A 22,597-nucleotide genomic window follows, 5' to 3' on the forward strand; every position below is an offset into this window, starting at 1 on the left:
TACCAGGGAGCAGTCACAGGCTCCAAGATCAGGAATTTCCATGTGAAAGTGGAGATCTGAACCCGAGATCCCCAGGTCATCATCCAAAATTCTAACCACTGCACCCTACTGGCTCACTGCTGTGTCTCTGCATGATTTACTGTTCTCATGTTGTTCCGAGGAGTCTCTGCTGGGGCGAGGCAGAGACTGGTATGTACATCACATCTCTGCATGAGGTGAGATCGGGCTGTTCACTTCTGATGCAGAGTCGGGGGGGGGACACGTCCCTGCCCTCACTCTGCGTGATTGGTTGCCGTGATTCAGAGACAGTGCTGAGCATTACACAGAGGGCAGTGGGCACTGGAAAGAAGGGTTTGGCTGTCACACCGCATCACATCCACCCCTGCGCTTCGAATAACTCTTGCCAGGCAGGTGGCGAAGGTGGGGAACCAACACAGCGCTTCCATCTAAAAATATTTCTCAGCTATTGTGCCAATCCATCCAAGGACAGCATGTTCTTTTTGTGGGAAAGGAAGCAGCTCCAAGTGATTCTTCTGCTTCAAAAGCGGCGGCTTATCACCAGGCAGCAGAGCTGCTGAAAATGGCTCACACGGCTTTGGCTTTCAACTGGAGCTGCTGCTCTGTGCTGGGTCAGCCTCTGCCAGGAGTTAGATCGACAACAGACAGCAAAGATCGTTCTGAGATGCCCGCAGTCGGGGCTTCGCTTCATGTCCTGTCTTACAACGACGTTGCGAAGTCCCAGGTACAAAGGGGCATTCCCAAGTGGCACTTCCCTCAGTGTGAGTGAGGGCAAATCCTGCTGATACCAGGGAGCAGTCACAGGCTCCAAGATCAGGAATTTCCATGTGAAAGTGGAGATCTGAACCTGAGATCCCCAGGTCATCATCCAAAATTCTAACCACTGCACCCTACTGGCTCACTGTTGTGTCTCTGCATGATTTACTGGTTCTCATGTTGTTCGGAGGAGTCTCTGCTGGGGCGGGGCAGAGACTGGTATATACATCACATCTCTGCATAAGGTGAGATCGGGCTATTCACTTCTGATGCAGAGTCGGGGGGGGGGGAATCTGCTCTCAAAGGCTGCCCCTCCCCCCATCACATCTGTGCGAATTCTTGGATCTGGCTGTCTACTTCTAATCATGGCCAGAACAGTGACTCGTGGAGGAAAACAGAGGGCATAGCCCATCATGGGGTGAGGAACTCAAATTCTTTCTCTCCCAGTCTATCAGCTTTTTCAGGGAGACCTTCTGCTGCCTGTTTTAGTTCAGAATCAAGAGTGTGCCTCAGTGCAGCAGTTTACAACCCATCGGTACTGAAGGTCAGGAGGTTCTATTAAAAAAAAAGTTGAAATGTGTTTTAAGAAGGCATGCCGGTTTGGAATACAGAATATCAGGACTGCTATCGCCAAGGGTGTGTGGAAGGGGAGAAAAAAGCAAAGATACAATTAAGAACATCTAAAGTGAGCTGGCCAAACGGTTCCCTCCCATTGCTGTGTTTCATCAACAGCCATTGCAAAGCCCAGTAAATTTTAATTAGAAAGATCCCCAAACCAATTATTGAACCATGCCAGTTTCACTGGAACCTGACCTGTTCCTGAAGGCATTGGTACGGCTTAGGTTTTTTGGAATAAAGGCCTTGCATTGTGAACATATGAAAACTGCCTGATACAGAGATACAGATACAGTTAGCTCATCAGAAGAACTGATTCTCGGTCATCTAGAGATCAGTGGTACTTTCAGGAGCACTTCAGCCCCCACATGGAGGTTGCCAGCCTAAAATTTGGGTACCAAAATGTCACCACTGACAGGTGAATTCTGGATTCTGTAACCATAGTGAGTTTTTCTGTATGGACATAAATTCCAATACATGTTTTTAAATAGCAATTATGTCAGTGTTGCAACTATCTGATCCTTATACAGAGACAGGTCTAGCTTGTTTCCAACTGTGACTGGCAGTGGCGTTCCAGGGTCTCAGGCACAGCAGCTTGTATCTTTCCCAATACTGGCTACTTGAGATCCTTTACCTGGAGACTGAACCAGGGCCTGGCATGCAAAACAGGTCCTTTGCCGCTTAGCCCCTAGCCCTCCCTGGTTTCATTTCTAGCCAGCTGGAGCAAGTGCAGTGAGATTCATCTTTTTTCTCTGGACAGGCTACCGCTTCACTTGGATTACGATCTCCAACTGCAAACAGCACGGGAGGGAGGGGGGCTCAGCTTCACCTCCTGCCTGTGCATTGAGCTTCCTGGGCCCGTGTGAGAGCCACGCCTCTGGAAAGCAGCACTCGTGCATGACGTAGGCTGGGGTTCTCGATACGCAGGAGCCTGCATCGTGCCCGGAGCATTAGAAGCAAGGAAATCCTCCCTCCGCAAAGACAATTCTAGCAAAAAAAGCAAAAGCATCTCCGCTCTGCAGTACAGTACCTCTAGCATACATCTGGTGCTCTAGGTTAGTCAGACTGGCTGTGCTCCTAGTTCTAAGGTAGACAAGAGGAAGGCCTGGCAGACAGGAAAGATAACATTAGCAGGGAAAAGAGGGGAAGAGGCTTTTGTTGCAGATATACAGGCAAGATTGTCGTGCGTACCAAAGCGAGGGAAATTTCAAGAACAGGGGGGGATCGCACAGCAAGTCAACAAGGCCCTATCAACAGGGAGGAGAGCTCTCCTTTAAAGAGGTGCTTTTAAAGTACATTTAAGGGTCAAAGGCTCTGGAGAATTTCCTGCATAGTGCAGGGGGTTGGACTACATGACCCTGGAGGTCCCTTCCGACTATAGGATTCTATGACTGATTGCTCGAGTATGGATTTTATGTCTCTTGCAGTACCCACTTGTGGCTTCTATTTGCAGATACATTATGTGTAAACGGTAACGGTAAAGGTTCCCTTGCTCGAAAGCCAGTCGATGCCGACTCTAGGGTTGCGGTGCTCATCTCCGTTTCAAAGCCGAAGAGCCAGCGCTGTCCGAAGACGTTTCCGTGGTCATGTGGCCGGTATGACTAAACACCAAGGCGCACGGAACGCTGTTACCTTCCCACCGAAGTGGTACCTATTTATCTACTTGCAATTTCTTGCTTTCGAACTGCTAGGTTGGCAGGAGCTGGAACTAGAGACCGGGAGCTCACTCCGTCATGCGGCAACCCGGGTCTCGAACTGCTGAACTACTGACCTTCCACAGCCTGCAGTTCAGCGTCTTAACCACTTGAGCCACCGCAGCTCCTACATTATGTGTATTTACTGGCATTTCCCCTCTTTTTGCTCACAGCTGAGTTTAATTCATTTATACCCCCACTTTCCTCCCCAGTAGGGATCCAAAGCGGCTTGTAGCTTTCTCCCCTGTGAGATAGGTTCGGCTGAGAGAGGCTGACTGGTCCAAGGTCACCCAGTGAGTTTCCCTGGCAGAGTGAGGACTTGACTATCGGGTCTCCCAGATTCTAGTCCAACATTCTAACCACTACATCACACTGGCTTGGTGGGCTACTTGCTTCCCTGCATTTTCTCTTTGTGATGAGGCAAATGTGGAAATCGTTAGAACAGATTTAGAGTCCAGTGGCACCTTTAAGACCAACAAAGGCTAATTCAAGCTCATACCTTGAATAAGCCTTTGTGGGATTGAAAGGTGCCACTCGGTTCTAAATTGGTTCTGCTGTTTCAGACCAACCTGGGTGACTACATGGAAATAATTGTTCCGCTTAGATTTTGTACTGCCTTGGTTACCCAACCTCAGAGCTGGAGACACCGGTAAGAAGTGGGCATATAAAGGAATGCCCCTGTATCTATGCTAATCTATGTGCCAATTGTGCTCCTCTTCCCAATTTTTGCTTGTGATCCCAACCTGCCAGGCCACATTTTAGTGGCCCCAGCCACAACGCAAGTCTTTCCGGACATGGCTTTGACCTTGTGGAAGCTTCAGTGCCCCAGGACACTAGCATCTTTAGGAAAAAAATGCCAACTGATGCTGAGGTATAGCCTTAAGACCATTTGCACAGCCTGGCCTATGGAGCAAGGGGGAAGACAAGCCCACTCCAGGGATATCCTCCTCTAGCCACAAACAGTCCTGCTTTAGTCACTGACAAAGGTCTAGTTCTGACTTCTGCTGAGTCATGGTTTCAAAGGACTAATTTGCTACAGCAGCTTTAAAAACAAACGGACAAATGTTCTTGTGTTAAGACCGGGAGACGTTCATCTTGGGGAAAAGATGCATTTCTGCGGGGGCTAAAAGACCACAAAGCAGTTCATGGGCTTGCCAAATGCAAGTCGGGCCCCGAGCATAACGCCTGACATCATCGTTGAATGGTTTTTCATCCTGAGCTGGACATGAGCTGCTATAGGAGGGGAAAAAACCAGGGAGTTTAAATGACTGAGAATCGGAGTTTACAGGGCAATGCAAGATTGATAGCATTTGGCCGAGGAAGCTGTCCTGAGGACAGAAGGGGAGAATGGGACAAGTCGCTTCGGGTGTCTTTCCAAGCTGCGGGTGGGGAGGAGACTCACAGTCAACCAACGGGGTGACTCTAAGAGAGGAAGAGGCCGGAGCCATGCAGGGACTGGGATCACAGAAGTGGACTGAGGCCAGGTGGCATCGTATGTGGGTCTGGGACTTGAAACTGAAAGAAGGCATCTGGAAACACAAGCATCCGGGGGTGGAAATAGTGGGAAGTTAGATGCTGCGTGGATATTGGCATATGCAAAGCGGGCACAGACATTAGCTTAGAGTATCCCCAAAGGCCTGATTATACTGCAAACGGAGGTTATAATCCAATACTTCATCAGGCCACAGATGGATGAATAAATTATCAGGCAGATATATATTCTGTGTCAAGCCAAAGAGGCAAGTGTAAAGCAAAACTAGCCTATAAACGTAAGAGAGAGGACAATTCAGAATAGGAAAACATCACTTGCTGCAGTGCCAGAGGTATGCCACTAAAAGCACTGCGATGGCAAAGGCCACAATGCGTGTTCCTTTAAGTGGGTATCAACAAGCTTTTAAAACATCTGTTATAGATATAATGGGTACATCTCATACCCTGCCCAAACGACGGAGGATCGACTGAAGAGCCCATCCATTCTTCGGATTCGATGGCCTCCACTTCTTTCTCCTGTTTGCAGTAATCTGCCATCCATGACTGTTTGGTACAAGCGTACTGCTCTAAGAGTGGGGAGGAGACAGACGGATAGTAAAAAGTTCAGCGCAGGTGAAAGCCCAAACCCTATACTAGATAAGTCACTGAAACAAGGATGCTGGACTAGATGGACCACTGGTCTGATCCAGCAGGGCTCTTCCTGTGTTCTTATAGCCGTGTGTACAGTTGACCTACCAATTAACACAGAAGTGATGCTGATGTCCAGGCGATGCTTCGTTTTCACCTCCAGCTTCAACCGAGAAGGGTGAAGGCGGCTGGCTGGCTGCTGCTGCCAGGTGACCGAGCACGGCCAAGGCTCGATGAAGGGTTCCCAGCCTGGGGAAACAGTGGGAGAGGGAACAAAGTCTGAGCCCAGCGGCACCTTTACGACCATCGAAGTTTCATTCTGGGTAGAAGCTTTCGTGTGCGTGCACACTTCTTCAGAGACGTTGAGATAGGTTTCCTCAAGCCTTATGTATAGGTAGAGAGAGGGTGAGGGGGTTAGTTGCCAGCAGGGCTTTATTGGTAGAAAAAGCCCAGCAGGAACTCATTGGAATAATAGGCCACACCCAACAGCAGAAACTCATTAGCATATGTGGGGAGCCTGGGCAAGCCGGCCCTTGGACAGGCTGGGGAAAGCATGGGGAGGCATTTAAATGCCTCCCCGATCCTTCCAGGCCCCCCCCCAGCCTGCCCACCTCGGAGTCGCCGGGGGGTCGCTCTCCAGGCATTCCCTCTGTAGCCACGCACAGAAAGGTTTTGGCTGTAGTGGCCGTGGCCAACTCTGAAGCCAGCCGGAACTCCGTTCCTGTGCGTTCCTGCCCAAAAATAGCCCTGGTTGCCAGGAAGGACTAGTTAGAGTCAAGATGCATAAGTAGCTGGGCGATAAGTATAGCAGTTGGTAAGACATGTGGATGGCAAGAAATCAGCATACAAATACGAGCGTTAACAAACAGATGTGAGAACTGAGTATGAGTCCAGTGGCTCAACAAAGATCAACAAAGAGAGGGACACAGAAATAAGGCAAGTTGGCGAGGCTAAAAGATGATCAAGATTGTGCACATAAGGCCCAAACATTTCATATTGGATGCATCTGATGTTGCAGAGCAAAGTGTAAGTGAAGAAAGTCATCAATTCTGAAGGCATAAAAATTGAGGGGGGGGGGATACACCAAGATAGGAGGTTAACACCCCAACCTAAATCCACCCAGTGTCTGAATGCAGCCTAAATGCACACTGCCAGCTGTCTTTTAATCAGGCAAGTGCTAAGCGAAAGACACAGGCCTTTCCCTGATGCCATAATAGTTTTGGAGACAGTAGCAGAGAGAATGCTCTCTACTCCTTATCTTCAGTGCGATAGCAAGGATGAGAAAAGATCCCGCCATAGAACTAAATCTGGAAGCCAGGATGGCCATTCACTTCCTGGATCTTACATTGGGCTTCAGAGGTACTTGGAAGCAGCAAGAAGTTTCCGAAGCTGAGCACAGTGTCTGAGTTCAGACTGTAATACTCTGCCACTTTGTGGGGACACGTAAATTGTGTCTGGCGACCAAGGACCCTGCCTAGTACCAAGGCATTTTCTACCACCAAGAAAATGTACTAACTAAGAAAATAAAAACAAACTTTGTTACACTGCACACCATCTAATAAAAGTGAAATAAAATAAATCCGAAGCTCCGACTCATCCGTTTTTAACTTAATGTTACTTAAAATCCAATCTTTGGATTTCAGCCTGGATCGAATGCTCAACAGTTGTTCTCCAAACGATCCATTTGCTGGATTGAGACAGCCTTCTGCTGGCCCTGCTGGATGCAAACCCATCCCTCGTGTGTAGGGTTGCCAACTCTGGGCTCAGGAATACCTGGAGATTTGAAGGTGGGGCATGGGAGGGTGGAGTTTAGGGAGGGGAGGGGCCTGGGTCGGGTATAATGTCACACAGGCCACATTCCAAGGTAGCCACTTTCTCCAGGAGAAGTGGAATATTTTTTTAAAAAAACAAACAAGCAATCTGTGTAGTCTGGAGATCAGATGTAATTTTGGGGAATCTCCCCCCCCCGGCAGGCTGGCAAAACTACCCACGTGAAACATAGGCCTTGTAAGTCCAGGCCTCTTGAAATCCTAAAAGATATATGGACATGCATATTTTGTACTTACCGGAAAGCTCACGGTTATAATAATCTCCAGAGAGCGTAAAATGAGCATAGCCTTCGGGGCTGGCTCTCAGACGCTGGAGAAAATTCAGACCTGCCAGTTAAAAGGAAAACAAGATTACCACGACAGAAAGGGACTTTGGGCTGAAATTTACCAAGAAGGACTCAAAGCCCAACCCCAAGCATTATCAAATCCTCATTGCTCTGAAAAACAACATTCCAAAGGTGTCTGTCAAGGATTGCCGAGCTGGTCAAAAATGGCAAATTCACACACCCACACACACCCCGCTCCCAGTTCTATAGCCAGTGAAGATGGCCACTGAGCCAAACTCTCACGTGAAAAGGTAAATTCAGCTAAGGGAACGTCACAGTCCATGCAGTCATCTATGAAGCAAATGCAGATGCTCTCGGCTTTAACTTCCACTCCGGAAATCAAGCGCAGGGCCGTGGAGCCCTGGCTCTCTCGCTGACTTGAGTCCGATGGCAAACACTTCAGAGGTTCGGCGTTCTTGAACAACCAGCTCGCTGCTTTCTTCAGCTGACCTGAGCGCAGAACCCATGAACAATCCGCCAAAATTTTTTAAAAAGGAAATCGAGAAAAGCAGAGTCAGTGATATTGCTTCTTGAACCTGTCAAAATAGCAGACAACTGAACACCTGATCAATAAGAAAAAAACGGGTTGACTGTTCTTAAAACTATATAGTTGGTGGCACAATCTATTAGTGTTACTACATTTCAATTATTTGTTGGAAAACAAATTATGCTAAATTTTCTGCCTGCTTTGCTGTCAACCGCCTGTTTCAGAAGGCAGAGAAAGAAACAAGGGGACCAGCTAGTTTGGAATTTTATTTTCGTTAACAGCAAGGATCTGTGGCCCATGACATGAAAAAAGTGGGGGGGGGGGGGAGATGATCATGACATTTTGGAATTTATCAGCTTCAGGACAGAAGATAAATACGGCAACATAAGTTTTGCACTTTAGGAAGGCCAACTTTAAATTAAGACAAGTGTTTGATAAGATTTCCTGTCGTAAATGGAGGGGGAGGATGGACGTTTATAAGGGTTTAGAAGGGTTACTTCCTTGCCACAGTAAATAAGCTTGATCTACCCACTCACTAACCAGGAACTGTTTTTTAAGAAACAAAAAGCAAAAAAAAAGAAAGAAAATTAAGTAGAAATACAGAAAATAAGTATCCAGACTGGCTTCACTGTCAGCAGTTTCTTAAAATCGGTACGGAGACCCTAGACAGGATAAAACGTGGGAAAGATCTCCCCCCACTGGAGTAAACAGGAATGGCAAGAAAGTTTAGTCCTGCCTCCGAGGTCTGAATGTTACTCACTACCCTTGATTAGATTGTTAACCCACCCTTCCTTGAATGAGCCAAGGATGTTCTACAGGCACATTCATCCTCCGTTTCATCCTCACAACAACGCTGTGAGTTAAGTTGCGATCGGAGAGCAAAGAAACAGGCCCAGGCTCACCCAAGTGGGCTCCCATGGCAGATCAAGGATCTGAACGTGATTTGAACAAGGATCTGAACCCACATACTAGTCCGCCACTACCTATTCTGTCACACTGGCTTGGCACCCTCTTCAGGATGTGCCTTCCTCCTTTGAAGGAGACCTTCGGCGATAGCTTCCATGATCTTTTAAAAAAAGAAGTGTAGCCAGCTGATGGTCTTCAGAAAGAAAGAGACTAGCAATCAAAATCCATTCATAAAGAATCAAGCGACCTGACTGAAACAGGAGGACATCCACGGCTACCTGTCAGGTCACTGGATTCTTTATGAATGGATTTTGAACGCTATACAGCTGAGGCCAGGGCTATTTTTGGGCAGGAACGCACAGGAACGGAGTTTCAGCTGGCTTCAGAGTTGGCCACACCCACTACAGCCCAAACCTCTGCATGTGCGTGGCTACCAGGCCTGTAGCTACAGTGGGGCATCTTGGGGCCTGCCCCCCCCAATTTACTGCAAACCCCCCCCCCCCGACTTCCCATCCAGCCCAGGCTCTGTGATTTCCATTTTTTAATTTTATATGTGGTGTTCCCTGGGGTGTGTGTGTGTACAGGGTGCCCCCTGACTTATTTAAAGCCCCCCCCAAAATTAAAAAATCCTGGCTACAGGCCTGGTGGCTACAGAGAGAAGGCCTGGAGAGCGACACTCCCACCCAACAACTCCAAGGTGGGCAAGCCAGGGGGGCCCCTGGAAGGATCGGGGAAGGTTTGCCTGGGCTCCCCACAGCCAAGAGAAGGCATGGGGTGCGGCCTATTGTGCTAATGAGTTCCTGCTGGGCTTTTTCTACAAAAAGAGCCCTGGCTGAGGCATGTTAAAGTATCAATTCTCAGAATTTATTGTTAGTGAGAATTCATTCTCAAGAAGATTGTGTACAATTTTACAGAGAGTAACCACAGTGTATTAGAATTTTGTTGTTGTTGTTCAGTCACATAGAGACATCGCCCTGCCAACAAAAGTCCGTATGGTCAAAGCAATGGTATTCCCAGTAGTACTGTATGGCTGCGAGAGTTGGGCTATAAGGAAGGCCGAGCACCGAAGAATAGATTCTTTTGAATTATGGTGCTGGAGAAGACTCTTGAGAGTCCCCTGGAGATCAAATCAGTCAATCCTAAAAGAAATCAACCCTGACCGTTCCCTGGAAGGCCAGATACTGAAGTTGAAGCTCAAATACTTTGGCCACCAAATGAGAAGGGAGCCTTCACTGGAGAAGACCCTGATTCTGGGAAAGGTTGAAGGCAAAAGAAGAAGGGGATGGCAAAGGCTGAGATGGTCAGACAGTGTCATTAATGCAACGAACATGAAATTGAGTGAACTCCGGAGGACAACGGAAGACGGGAGGGTCTGGCGTGATGTGGTCCATGGATTGTAAAGATACCCCATACAGACAGTGTTCAATTAATTACCGTTGAGGATTTCAGTTAGAAAATAGAAGAAGAAGATGATGATATTGGATTCTCAGAGTGGCTTACAAACTCCTTTCCCTTCCCCTCCCCACAACAGACACCCTGTGAGGTGGGCGGGGCTGAGAGAGCTCTGACACAAACTGCTCTTTTTCAAGGACAGCTGTGCCAGAGCTTGTGACTGACCCAAGGTCACATCAGCAGGTGCAAGTGGAGGAGTGGGGAGTCAAACCCGGTTCTCCCAGATTAGAGTCCACACACTTAACCACTACACCAAACTGGCTCTCATAAGTTATATAGTTGCAAGATCCTTAAATATATGGTGAATGTAATGTAGTTATTCGATACGTATATAACTTTGGGCAGAATATGTTAAGATTTTACTCATCGTGGTGACTGTTGTTCTTTTGCTGATTCAGTGTAAGGCAGCTTCATATGTCATAAATAAAAGCTGTTCGGTGGGTAAAGAAAAGAACTGGTCTCACTCTTTATTTAAATACACAGAAGCACAGCAAGGACATAGGACACCTCTCATCTATACATCTATCTGCCTACTAGAAATTGCGAGGGGGGGGCAAAGCAAGACATAACTCAAGACCACTGAGCCCAAAGTCCCTTCACTTCTTCCAATCTCTCCTGGTTGCAAACAACCTGTTAGCTGGATGACATCTCGAGCCTGGATGAGTTTGGAAGCCACTGTTGAATTTTAGATTTAAAGGGGGAAAAGCAGACGCACAGAGATCACGTGAAGGCGGAGGAACTGAAGACCAGCTAGGAAGCGGAAGGCTGATGAAACGTGGGAAGAACCGTCGAAAAGTGAATAATGGCAGACAGGCAGCAGGATGGAAACAGAACCAATATGGGGGAAGTGTAAAGCACAGCTGGATCATCTATTTATTTATTTTTTACGGCCACAAACGATTAAGAGAATAGTTTAAATTAGTGCTATACGTCAAGTTTATAGGGTCCTACCTTGGCACACCAAAAGAGCTTTGCGACAGTCGTCGACACTAAATCCCAGTTCCTGCAGTCGGGCCAGTTGTAACTCTGGAATGGAATATTCGGTCACTGCTCAGGTGATTCATTTGCATGGCATCATTTTGCTTTCAGTACCTTCGAGCAGTCCCGGCTCGGAGATCATTCCTGGGTCACGGGATCTGCACAAGGATTCCCTGCTCTGCCCCCGGAAGCTTGCTGGGTGACCTTGGCCTAGTCACACCCTCTCAGCCAAACCTACTTCGCAGGGATCAAACGGAGGAAAGGAGAACGGTGGACGCCACATTTGCTCCCCACTGGGTCGAGCCGGGGAGCCGCAGGGAGCAGAAGGAAAGAGATTAAATCGCTCCTCGGTTTCTCTGCTCCTCGGCTTCCCTCCTTACCGCTGCTGCCCAACCCATGAGGTTAACTGCTCGGCGTGGATCTTGTGATCCCAGGAATGACCTTTCCAGGGGCTAGAAGCAGCAACTGGAATAGGAGCAGAAAATCTCCATGTGCCTTCCAGGTGTGTTTGGTTGGATACAGGTCACTGAGTGGGGGGTGATGGGAGAACCCAATTCAGCATAAGGCAAATTCACATTATATCTGGATTTGTTCTCGTACAGGCTACTTGAGGCCATCGGGGCACGGGGACACACACACACACAATATCACACCCTGAAAACCAAATTCATACCAAGGACAGGATCCAGAGTGTGTTTAGATGCATCTGTGGTTTCTGAGGCCGGTCCCGTGACCTCTTTTACCGAAGCAGGAGAAGCAGAAACGGACGCTCTGCCATCTGAGGCAGAAGCGTCAGGCGCGGCGCTGCTGGTCTGGCCCGGAATGGACTTGGCGATCGCCAGAAACAGCTGCACGTCATTGTAAGACAATCTGATGTCCAGTGCTTGTAAGTGAATCTAAGGAAACGGAGAAGCAGAAGAAAATTAACGTGGCAATAGATTACAAGAAAGAGGGATGTCTTGCAAAGACTTTATTTAACTCCGTTTTTACTTTTATTTCAGCTATGCCCTCTTGCTGGCCCTCCAATGTAACCGGTTGGCCACTAGATTTGAGTACATTAGCCCCTTACAGATCAACAAGATTTCCGGGTTACAAGCTTTCAAGAGACAAAGTTCCCTTTGTCAGATGTTTGTTGACTGTGTGAGACAGGATGGTGGACTAGATGGACCACTGGTCTGAGAAAGCAGGGGTCTTGAGATAGTCCTTCTTCTACAAATCTGCATGAATCGTAAGCTTTCAGATCAGCGTTTCATCTTTCAAACGCTACCCTTATTGAAGTCTTAAAAGAGTACGGGCCAATTGCACCTTAGAAAGCACCTTTTTTCCTTAAAAACCCCACCACAGACATTAACATCAACTGGGGCAAGGGGGAAGATGCACCTTGCTCTTGTTCTGTAACCCAAGAGGTCAGCTTTATGCAACTGTAAAGCAGAGCCCAGTTTCTTCAGGCAGCAGAGGAGAGATATGGAATTAATAGTGAAGGGAAACTACAAAAAGGACTTTGTCCCTTTTCCCCAAAGCTGTCAGGTATCACCAAAAAAGGAAAGTAGAATAGTGGAGTGTTCTAAGAGGACCGATGGAGTGCCTGTGGCAGCTATCAAAACTGAGAGCTACTACTGCCAACTGGAGGCTTTTGTCAGTTTGGCTTCACGGCTCTAATTGTTTCATACAGCCCTTCTGAGGAGGTGCACTTGCCAGAATTAAGAGCACGTGTCCATCACACTAGGTAAACTAGTCTCGCAGCATGCATCACTTTGAATGTTTAAAGAGAACATGTACCTATGCCTAACAGCAGTGCCCCTCCCCAGTGGTTTCACATAACACTACCTCTAAAACAGGCGGGAAGTCTTCACTGTTGAATGCATCCAGCAATCCGGACCCACTGGGATATGAAGAATTCCCCACAAGTTCAACCTGAATTTGTACAGGATCGATGATAGAGAGGGCCGTTTCCTGCTCATTTCCCAGCCGGCATGAAAAAACCTGAGCAAAGAGAATTCAAGAGCCAAAATGGTGGTCATGATCTCACACACACTCAGTTGTGTTTCAAGATGCCCCAAAGGTAGGATGGATTTAGTTGCAGTGTGGGGTAGGGAGGTGAGAAGACAAGCTAGCCCTCTCTACTCTGCAACTCTGGTTTAGGTTTGGGTTCAAGTAACAATGAGCGGGAAGGACATGATAGAGGTTGATGAAATTACACACGGAGATAGTGGACAGAGAGAATTTCTTCTCCCTCTCCCAAAATACAGGAACTTAAGGGCATCTGATGAAACTGAAGGACAGTAGATTATGAAAGGACACAAGGAAATATTGCTTTTCATGACGAGCGATTAAAATGTGGAATTTGCTGCCAGAAGATGCAGTTATGGCCACAAGCATAGGCAGTTTTAAAAGGGGATTAGGCAGATTTACGGAGGAGAGGTCTTTCAGTAAATACTAGCCCTGGTGACTAAAGGAAACGTCCACACTCAGAAGCACTAAGCCTCTGAATCCCAGAGCCAGGAGGCAACATCAGGGAAATGACATGGCTTCTATACTCTCATACTGAACCTCCAGAGGAATGGTTGGCCACTGTATAAGACAGGATGCTGGACTAAATGGACCTCTGGTCTTGTCCAGCAGGGCCATTCATAGGTTCTTATTAGCAGAAGGCCTCGGTCTCTATGCCCTGTTTGCTGGACCTCCAGAGGAACTGGCTGGCCACTATGTGAGACAGGATGCTGGACTAGATGGACCACTAGTCTGATCCAGCAGGGCTCTTATGCAAGATGTCTTTCATGTCTCTGCAAGGTTCTGTCCCAAAGCCTGAAGGCACCTGATTTGATTTTAATAAAGCAATGGCTATAGGATGATGGATGTAATTCTTTTTTGGGTAAAAAAACCCCACAACCCCCCTCCCCCCCCCCCCGCGCCGCATGAAGAAGAGAGAAAACGACATATATATCTATGCATTTATACCTCAATGCCAAACAAACTGCCTGAGAAAGGGCGATCCACCAGTTTGGGCTTGTAAGTGAGAACCGTGGTCCCTTTCAGAATAATGGCACTGGTATCCAGAGAGGACATGTCTTCAACCACCACAAATTCAGTACCTGAAAGGGAGGGGGAGGGGAAATCACCAAAACGCAGCTAGATTTCGACCATGAGACCCCAAAAATGCATTTCCGATATTGGTCAGAGTTTCTCCTTGCCTTCAGTTTCCATCACTCTCCCACCCTCGATATTGTCGTGTTGTGTAGTGGCCTTACCCGTCACATTGATCTTGACTTCCAACTGTTTTTCAGCAGAGATCTGAGGAGAGGAACGCTTTGTGACGATCCCGCACTTCACCGCTTTGGGAATGACCGCCATTTCGCTGCTGTAATTGCGTTGTCTGGAGGGAGTGAGGTTGGGAGGCTTCTTGGTATCGCTGGGCGTCCGTATGAAGTCGTGAACAAGCAGGAGCCAGTCAAAGATCAGGAACACACGAAGGTTGTTCAGGACAACTGTGAAGCAGGAGGAATCCCTGGTGGATCTAATTTAAAAAAAAAAATCAGTAAGCAACAAATCTGTTTTACATCCCCTTAGCCATCTCAAAGTAAAGACTGAGATTTATTAAGGCATACGTTTTGGGGGCTACAGCACTCTTGAACAGATGCAGGAAGGAGTGTATTTCTCAGTTGGCAAACATTTTTAAGCTTTGCACTGACATGTCTAGCTTTGCTTTTGCATTTTGTTGCCTTCTGACACCTCTCTTTACAATTCTTTTCTAAATATGCATCACCTGAGGACGCACTTCATGCTTCATTTAGTTTTTGCTGTCACATCCTAACACTGTTCTCTATCCAGATCTTATTTAAGAGCCAAGGTGATGTAGTGGGTAGCACGTCAAACTAGGGCCTGGAAGAGCCAGGTTCAAATCCCTGCTTGGCGTGGAAGCTCGCAGGGTGACCTCAGGCCAGCCACACATTCTCAGCCTAACCTACCTCGCAGGGATGCTGTGCAGATAAAATAGAGATGGGGAGAATGTTGTAAGCCACTTTGGGGAGAAAAGTGGGGTATAAATTAAGTACATACATATATAAATCACACTTAAAAACACATCAAGCAGTTTTGGAAAATGGGACCTACTGAAAGTCTCCTTCGTTAACCTGGAAACTAACAGCTAACCATAGAATAAAGTTCCCCTGATGCCACTGGGTGTCACCTCCCACACCAGGTACACGGATGCTACACACAAGAGATTTCAAGTGGGACAGAAGAACCCACACACACACCTTCCCAATGCTGGTGGGGGGCTGCTCAGAAGCAGGCGAGGGGCTATGGCTCAGTAGTAGAGCCTCCGCTTGGCACGCAGAAGGTCCCAGGTTCAATCCCCGGCATCTCCAGGTGAAAAATCTGGCAGTAGGTGATGTGAAAGACCTTTCTCTGCCTGAAACCCTGGGAGAGCCTCTGCCAGTCTGAGCAGACGATACTGACTTTGCCGGACCGAGGGTCCGATTTAGTACACGGTCGTTTCATGGGTTCGTGTGTGTTCGTGAGACGTCTCCTACCTATAATGAAGCTCGATCTGTATCGCTCCTTGGGTGCTGGTGTTCTTGGACGACTGGAAGATGCAGTTGAACACGTTCAGCATTCCCAAAGATGCCCTCTTCCCGGCGTATCGCGTGTCAAATGCCATCATGGAATGTGAGACCAGGTTTATGGATTTGGTTTGATTGGAGAAACTCTCAAAGAGCAATTTGGACTTCTTGAAGTCAAACCTAAGAAGTTTCAAGCAAAAAAACCCTCCGAAACCCTTCTTGAACATAAAACTCTTCCCATTGCTCTCAAATAACTGTCTTAACCGCTGCTAGAAAGTGACTTTAGGTTGCCGCTGACTTATGGTGATCCCTCGTGGTGTTTTCAAGGTAAGAGTTGCACGGAGGTGGTGTGCCACTGCCTGCCTCTACACAGCATACAAGATGAAAGGCAGTGGCACAGCAATAGATGTAAACAAGATTAAAAAAATGTGTGTGCCCAAATTTAAACACCAAAAACCAATGCTTTAGTAAATTATATAGATATGATATATATATAGTACTCAGAACAAATTTAACTATGACACAACAAATGGACAGGAAGACAGTCACAGGTAAAGTTAATCACAGGTAGAAATTCACTGGTGGAGTTTTTCCAAAAACAATTTGTAATAATAAATTCAAAAACGTCCTTGAACTGTAAGGATGTGGTAATGTCTCTGCCGGCTGACTCGACAGACCCCTGGTTATAAATCCGTTTCAATAATTTTTTCAAGGATCATGCTGGATTCAACATTTCAAAGATACACGTAGACACCCACAAAGTATATTCAGATACAGCAACCCTCAGTGGTTCCCAATGGAGAATCAATCATTTCTTGGAACCTTCCTCCCAGCGGCGGCAGCAGCAGCGAGGCCGGAGGAGCGATTCGTGGTGGCCAGCAGTAACATCGGGCGGCTGTCGTCGACGAGGCAGAGCCGCGCGATGAGGTCATCAACAGGCGCGGCGGAGCCAGAAGGACGTGGCCGAGGCCGGAAGAGGCCGCATCATGCGCCAGCCCGCTTGAGCGCCAGAGGAGGAACAACCAGCCTAACGAACCACCGGGAAGAGAGCCGAGCCAGGACCGCCTCCACCAGGGTGCCGGTAGGCAGCCCCATCCCCAAATACAATGTGCCCCAAGTTAGGGAACAAATGTGTGCTTAGCACCCCACTCTGTAAACCGCCCAGAGACCCCCTACCAAGGGGTTAGGGCGGTAAAGGAAATCGAAAGTTAAATAAATTAAAAAAAAATTCTGAAGCATTTTCCCACTATGCCATTTTCATGAGAGGGACAGGTTCTCCCCTCTGTTGTGTCATAGGGAAATTTGTTCTGAGTACTATGTGTGTCATATCTACATCATTTATTAAATCACTGATTTTTGGTGTTTAGATTTGGGCACATGCAACCTCGCCCTTCCTGGCTGGCCTCCCGGCCAAGTACCAACCAGGGCCGTCCCCTAAATTAGCTCCTGAGATCCAACAGGATCAGGCCAGCTTCGGCCATCCAGGCCAGGGCAGCTGCCTTACTTACATCAGTAAAAATACTGTTAATGCTGGCCTTTACCCATAGTCATTCTCAAGTGGTACCCAGGCTAGACTCAGAATGTCAGAAAGAGCAACGTTTCTTCCCCAGACTTGGCAGTAAGATGTCAAGCGGCCTGGGTCTCACCTGAACCGAAACAGAACATGGGGCTTGCCTCTTGCTCTGAAACTGCCCGCAGGTTCTGGTGTCAAAACAATGCCGAAGAAACCAGCTGGCACTCTTGGGCTGCCATCGGTAAAGCACCACCTTTAAGGACGTGTGGCCATAAAAATCAATTGCAGAGCAAAACCAAACCGACCGACATACCTGGCGAGCGAGCCATCCTTCCCTTGGGGGTTCGTCAATTCCAGACTAACGTTGACCATGTCGATAAGGAAAGACACGCAGGTGTACACTTCTCCACTCAACACAGTCTATAAAGACGAAGGAATAAACGTTACAGAGAAAGGTGCTGGTTTCACCTCTAAGCATTAGACAAGGCAGACATCACACCAAGTGTTTCCACCCCGAAGTTGGAGCAAACACAATCTAGTGTCCAAGAGTTCCCCCCCCCCTTTTTAGAACCCAATGGGTTCCTCCTTTAAAAAAAAAAAAGGAATCCCAATCATAAAACACAATCCCTTTTAGTCCACCAGAATTCATAATCGATACGGTCACGTAAAGTCACTTTCAACGCCTCTTCATGAATTTTTACCTGTCATCAACATTTGCTGTCCTTTACCCTCGTTGTCATTTATCCTAAATCTTGTGTCTTAGCTATCTTAACATTAGCCCGTTAAAGTTACAGGGCGATCCTAAACTCTCACAATGCAAAAGGATTTACTTACTTTATTTATATCCCACCTTTCTCCCCAATGAGGGCCCAAAGCAGCTTACATCCTTCTCCTCCATTTTATCCTCACAATGACCCTGCAAGGTAGGTTAGGCTGAGAGCGTGTGACTGGCCCAAGGTCATCCAGCGAGCTTCCATGGCACGGGTGGCAATTTGAACCCAGGTTTTCCAGATCCAGTCAGACACTCTTACCACACTGTGCTAGCTCTAAATGGCATTCAAATGAAAATACCATTGAAGCTAAAAAGTAGTCTTTTACTTGTTATCAGACAATCCATGCGTGTGCTGCATGCAAGCTTAGATTTGGAAGAAGGGGGAATGCCTCTACAGCACAGGATGCCAACAACTGATTTTGCAAGCAACTGATTTTGCAAGATCTTGCATTGAGATAACTTTTTTAATAGAGGCCTACGGATTAATTGAGGACGCCTTTTCATTCAACTAAAGAACTTGTAACAGATTAATCTGATATATTTTTATCCCTTCCCTTCCGCCAAGGACCTCAGAGCGGCATACGTGGTTCTCTCTTCCTGATTTTCATTCCACTGTCCTCTGTGGTAGGTGAGGGGCACAAGGTCTCCCAATGAGCCTCACAGCAGAGCAGGAACTGGAACCCAGACCTCACAGACTCTCCTAGTCTGCCACTCCAACCTCACTTCAAAAAGGATGTGGACAGAATGGAGCGGGGGCAGGGGAGAGTGATGAGGACGATCGGGAGCCTGGAGGCCAAGCCCTAGGAGGAAAGGCTGAGGGACCTGGGAATGTTCAGTCTGGAGAAGAGGAGGTTGAGGGGGGACAAGATTGCTCTCTTGAAGTATCTGAAGGGCTTTCACTTAGAGGAGGGCAGGGAGCTGCTCCTGTTGGCAGCAGAGGATAGGTCTCGCAATAATGGGTTTAAATTAAGGGCGGGGAGGTACCAGCTGGATATTAGGAAAACCTTTTTTACAGTAAGAGTTGTACGTGGAATCAGCTGCCTTGGGAGGTGGTGAGCTCCCCCCCACTGACAGTCTTTAAGCAGCAGCTGGACAAACACTTGTCAGGGATGCTCTAGGCTGATCCTGGATTGAGCAGGGGGGTCGGGCTAGATGGCCTGTCTGGCCCCTTCCAACTCTGTGATTCCATGATTCTATGCCATCAGTAACTCTCACCTATTAACCGGTTATATACCGCAGCCATAACCTTAACACAACATTAACTAACTCTGATTATCCCAGAGCCGACTTTCATCCGGAAAACCGCATTGTCCTCACGTGTATTCTTGGGTCTTGTAAGTCATACGGCCGCATGAACTCCTCTATCGGTTCCCCCAGATTATTCTCGAGGAGTCCTCGGATCAGTTTATATTTACTGAGATCCAGAGAACAATGGACCGATGACAGGTTGCCATGAATGGATACGTCAGGAACTGAGTGGCTTATCTCTCTGCAAGAGAGAGAGAAAAAAGGTCCAGAAACCACAACAACATTAAAAACAGACTTTCTGAATCACAACATGAGCAAGTTGCCTAAAGAATAATAGTTTGGCAGACACCTTTACAAAAACTATTGTTTTTATCATTCTACTGAAAGCATTTATTAGTCACTTTTCTACCGTAAGGAAGTCAAAGCAGCTTACAATATAAGCAGAAGAAAAAGCATAAAAATTGGTAAAATACATTAAAAGCCACAAATTAAACCCACAATTTACAGCTACCAACAAAACTAAACTAATCCACCTGTTAAAAGAAGGCAGCTGAACAATTTGCTAATAATAGCAGCTAAAGTAGTGATATACATATTTGGAAAGTGATATACATATTTGGAAATCCTGGAAAGCCCAAACTCCCCCCACACTACAGCAGTGGTTACGTAAAACCTGGGATTTCTACTTATTAGAAAAAATTTCGATGATTACTAACAGGGAGGTTGATGATAGTGAACTTTTAAACCCATTAGACAAATGGGACCCGATATTAGATAAGCTAGACGTTGACAAGCTTGACAGGGGAAACTTGAAAGAAGTCAAATTTAAGCTTTTAACATATGGGTGAAACAAGTCAGTCAACAACAGTTAGGAAAATAGTATGCCTATTAAGACTATACAGTTGAAATTGTAAGTCAGGTGCCTTATGGATACATCTGCTTGATGTCACAATTAAGGATAGTTAGTATATCAGAGGTCAAATATGTATATGATGAGATTTTATTGTTGTAGGGCACGGTGAAATACTTTATACTGCAAGAGGATGTTCTTTATTTTTGAATTTGCCTACTGTATTGTATTGCATTTGAGCAGGTATTTTAATAACTAAAAAAAAAATCTAATGCCATCCTGAATAAAACTGTCTTCAGCTGCCTCCTTGGGGGGGGGGCAGGTGCACCTCCCTGGGGAGGTTGTTTCATAACCATGGGGCTGCCACCCAAAAAGCCCTCTTTCGTGTACAAAGGCCCTCTTTCGGCAAGCTCTTTAATCGAGAGGACAGTCAGGAGGGCCTCTCCCAGGCAGGACATTACGTTACACGTTCCTAATGAAAGGACAATGGACCACTACATAAACAAACTGGAAAGAAAGACCTTCCAGCTAAAAGTGGAGGGGAAAACCAGCATTCACGTGAAGTGACATCAAGCCGCACAACCTACTTGTCCAAGTTTCTTCCCACTTGCAGCTTCAGTCGGAACGGTTCAGCCAAGAGGCTTCTGCCCGTCTGCCGGACAACACAGGAAGGGAAGGTCATATCCACTCTGGTTTCCTCTGGGGCCTTTGAATATTCTCTGGGGAATCGTTCAGCCGCAAAAATATCCATATCCTGCAGATCAACCACAATGCAGTCTAACAGGCAGACATGTTCCTCTGCAAGAGATTAATCCAGAATCGTTATTCTTCCCCAACAAAACTCTACGAGGGGAAAAAATGCTCCACTAAAGCGTGTGTTCCTACTGTGTAAAGGACAGCTGCCACACTATCCTGGCTTGGTAGCAGCCTTAATAGCTCACACTAGCCCAATCTTGTCAGAGCTTGGAAGCTAAGCAGATCGGCCCTGGTTAATACTTGGATGGGAGACCACCAAGGAAGTCCAAGGGCTGTAAAGCAGGGGCAGGTAGTCGCAAACAACCTCTAAACATCTCTTGCCTTCGAAACCCCATGAAGGTTGACATGAGTTGGCTGCGACTTGAGGGCACGGTTTACACACACGGAAGGGCCCAGTGTGCCACATCACTGGCATTTAATCGGATCAGGACCACCAAAACTAGGGGAAGAGAGAAATGTGACCACTGGGCCCCAACCCCTTCCAACTTACCCGAACTGTCTGGGGCTACCAAAGAGGATGGCTTAGCAGGCTTGGTTAAAACACTCGCCGTGGCGTCACTTTTCAGTCTCAGATTGGGTCCGGAAGATGACGGTTTCATGAACAACCCTTCAGAAGGACTCGACGCTGCCGCCTTGGACTCATCCGTACTTGATGTTTTCTTCATGCTGTGTTTCGGCGTTCCCAGGGGTGAAGAAAACTGAGCAGAATCTTGCTAGAAAGAAACCAAAAAGGCCAACGGCCCCAGAATTGAGGAACAGCCGTTCCGTAACATTCCCTAGAGAAAAAAATGCCACTGAGAGAAATGGCTAGACAATTTATTTTAAGTAACTGGATCCAGCTGGACCCGAACAACTTAATAGTGAATGCTGGTTAAACAGGAGGAGAGAGATAGCCCTGGCTCTAGTTGCAAGAATCCTACGGCCGTATTGGTCGGCTGCTATAGTAGAACACCCAAGGCACAGCGTTTATGTATTTGTGGCTCTCCTGATATTGAGGATCTCTGCCATTACATTTTTGATTGTCCATTGTATTCCCAACCTAGGTCAAAATTTTTATCTGGTATTTTATCAGTTTTAAGCTTTTATTCAGTCCCAGAGAAGATTATATTTTTGCTAGCCGATGCCAACGCCGATGTATCCAACAGAATGGCTTTATTTGCCTGGGCTGCAAGGAAAATACGGGCCAACGCTGTTCCTAGGGGAACTAGCTAATACTGATTTTAGTGGGTATGCTGTGAATTAATTAACTGTTTATAACCTCGGTTTTATGGATTTACAATGTTTTAGACTGTTTTTTCATTTTATACAATTTTCTATGTTTTATTGCATTCTTCCCTGTTTGCGGTTCGTAATGGCCTATGGCTAAATACAATAAGAACCTTCTCTCTAGTTGCAAGAACATGTTACGGAACCATCTTCTTGAAAAGCTGTGAGATTCCCGTCATGTTGCCCACTCACCCCCATGATGCTGAACTGTGCATCGGGAGACCCAGAAGGGCTGGACTGTCCAGCTCCTCCGGTGCCTGAGCAAGGGGAGGATATAAGGAGATATGCCACTAGGGCTGGCCATGTGACCAGTTGTTTTTTTTAAAAATACTTGATTGGTGGATGGATCGGTCAAGCATTGGCCAGCTCATTTCTTAAATCGTGACACTAAGCCCAGATAGGTAGCTATGTCACTGTGTAGCAGTGGAATAAAGACAGAGGTCCGGGGCTT

General features: G+C 47.0%; 1 protein-coding gene across 1 annotated transcript in view; it reads right to left on the reverse strand.

Annotated features, from left to right (window-relative positions):
- Positions 1-22,597, reverse strand: part of VPS13D (vacuolar protein sorting 13 homolog D (S. cerevisiae)) — a 77,117-nt gene that overhangs the window by 12,693 nt on the left and 41,827 nt on the right. Inside the window, exons 25-38 of the mRNA XM_015428281.1 lie at positions 21,371-21,593; positions 20,712-20,922; positions 19,344-19,515; positions 17,568-17,674; positions 15,712-15,921; positions 14,428-14,693; positions 14,138-14,271; positions 13,007-13,162; positions 11,853-12,075; positions 11,153-11,227; positions 7,600-7,806; positions 7,268-7,357; positions 5,310-5,450; positions 5,018-5,140 (exon numbers count right to left, since the gene is read on the reverse strand). Of these exons, the coding sequence (XP_015283767.1) occupies positions 5,018-5,140; positions 5,310-5,450; positions 7,268-7,357; positions 7,600-7,806; positions 11,153-11,227; positions 11,853-12,075; positions 13,007-13,162; positions 14,138-14,271; positions 14,428-14,693; positions 15,712-15,921; positions 17,568-17,674; positions 19,344-19,515; positions 20,712-20,922; positions 21,371-21,593 (2,338 nt within the window). The remainder of the gene's footprint in view (positions 1-5,017; positions 5,141-5,309; positions 5,451-7,267; positions 7,358-7,599; positions 7,807-11,152; positions 11,228-11,852; positions 12,076-13,006; positions 13,163-14,137; positions 14,272-14,427; positions 14,694-15,711; positions 15,922-17,567; positions 17,675-19,343; positions 19,516-20,711; positions 20,923-21,370; positions 21,594-22,597) is intronic.

Source organism: Gekko japonicus, unplaced genomic scaffold (genome assembly GCF_001447785.1).
Source record: "Gekko japonicus isolate JY-2015 unplaced genomic scaffold, Gekko_japonicus_V1.1 scaffold2604, whole genome shotgun sequence".
Lineage (NCBI taxonomy): Eukaryota > Metazoa > Chordata > Lepidosauria > Squamata > Gekkonidae > Gekko > Gekko japonicus.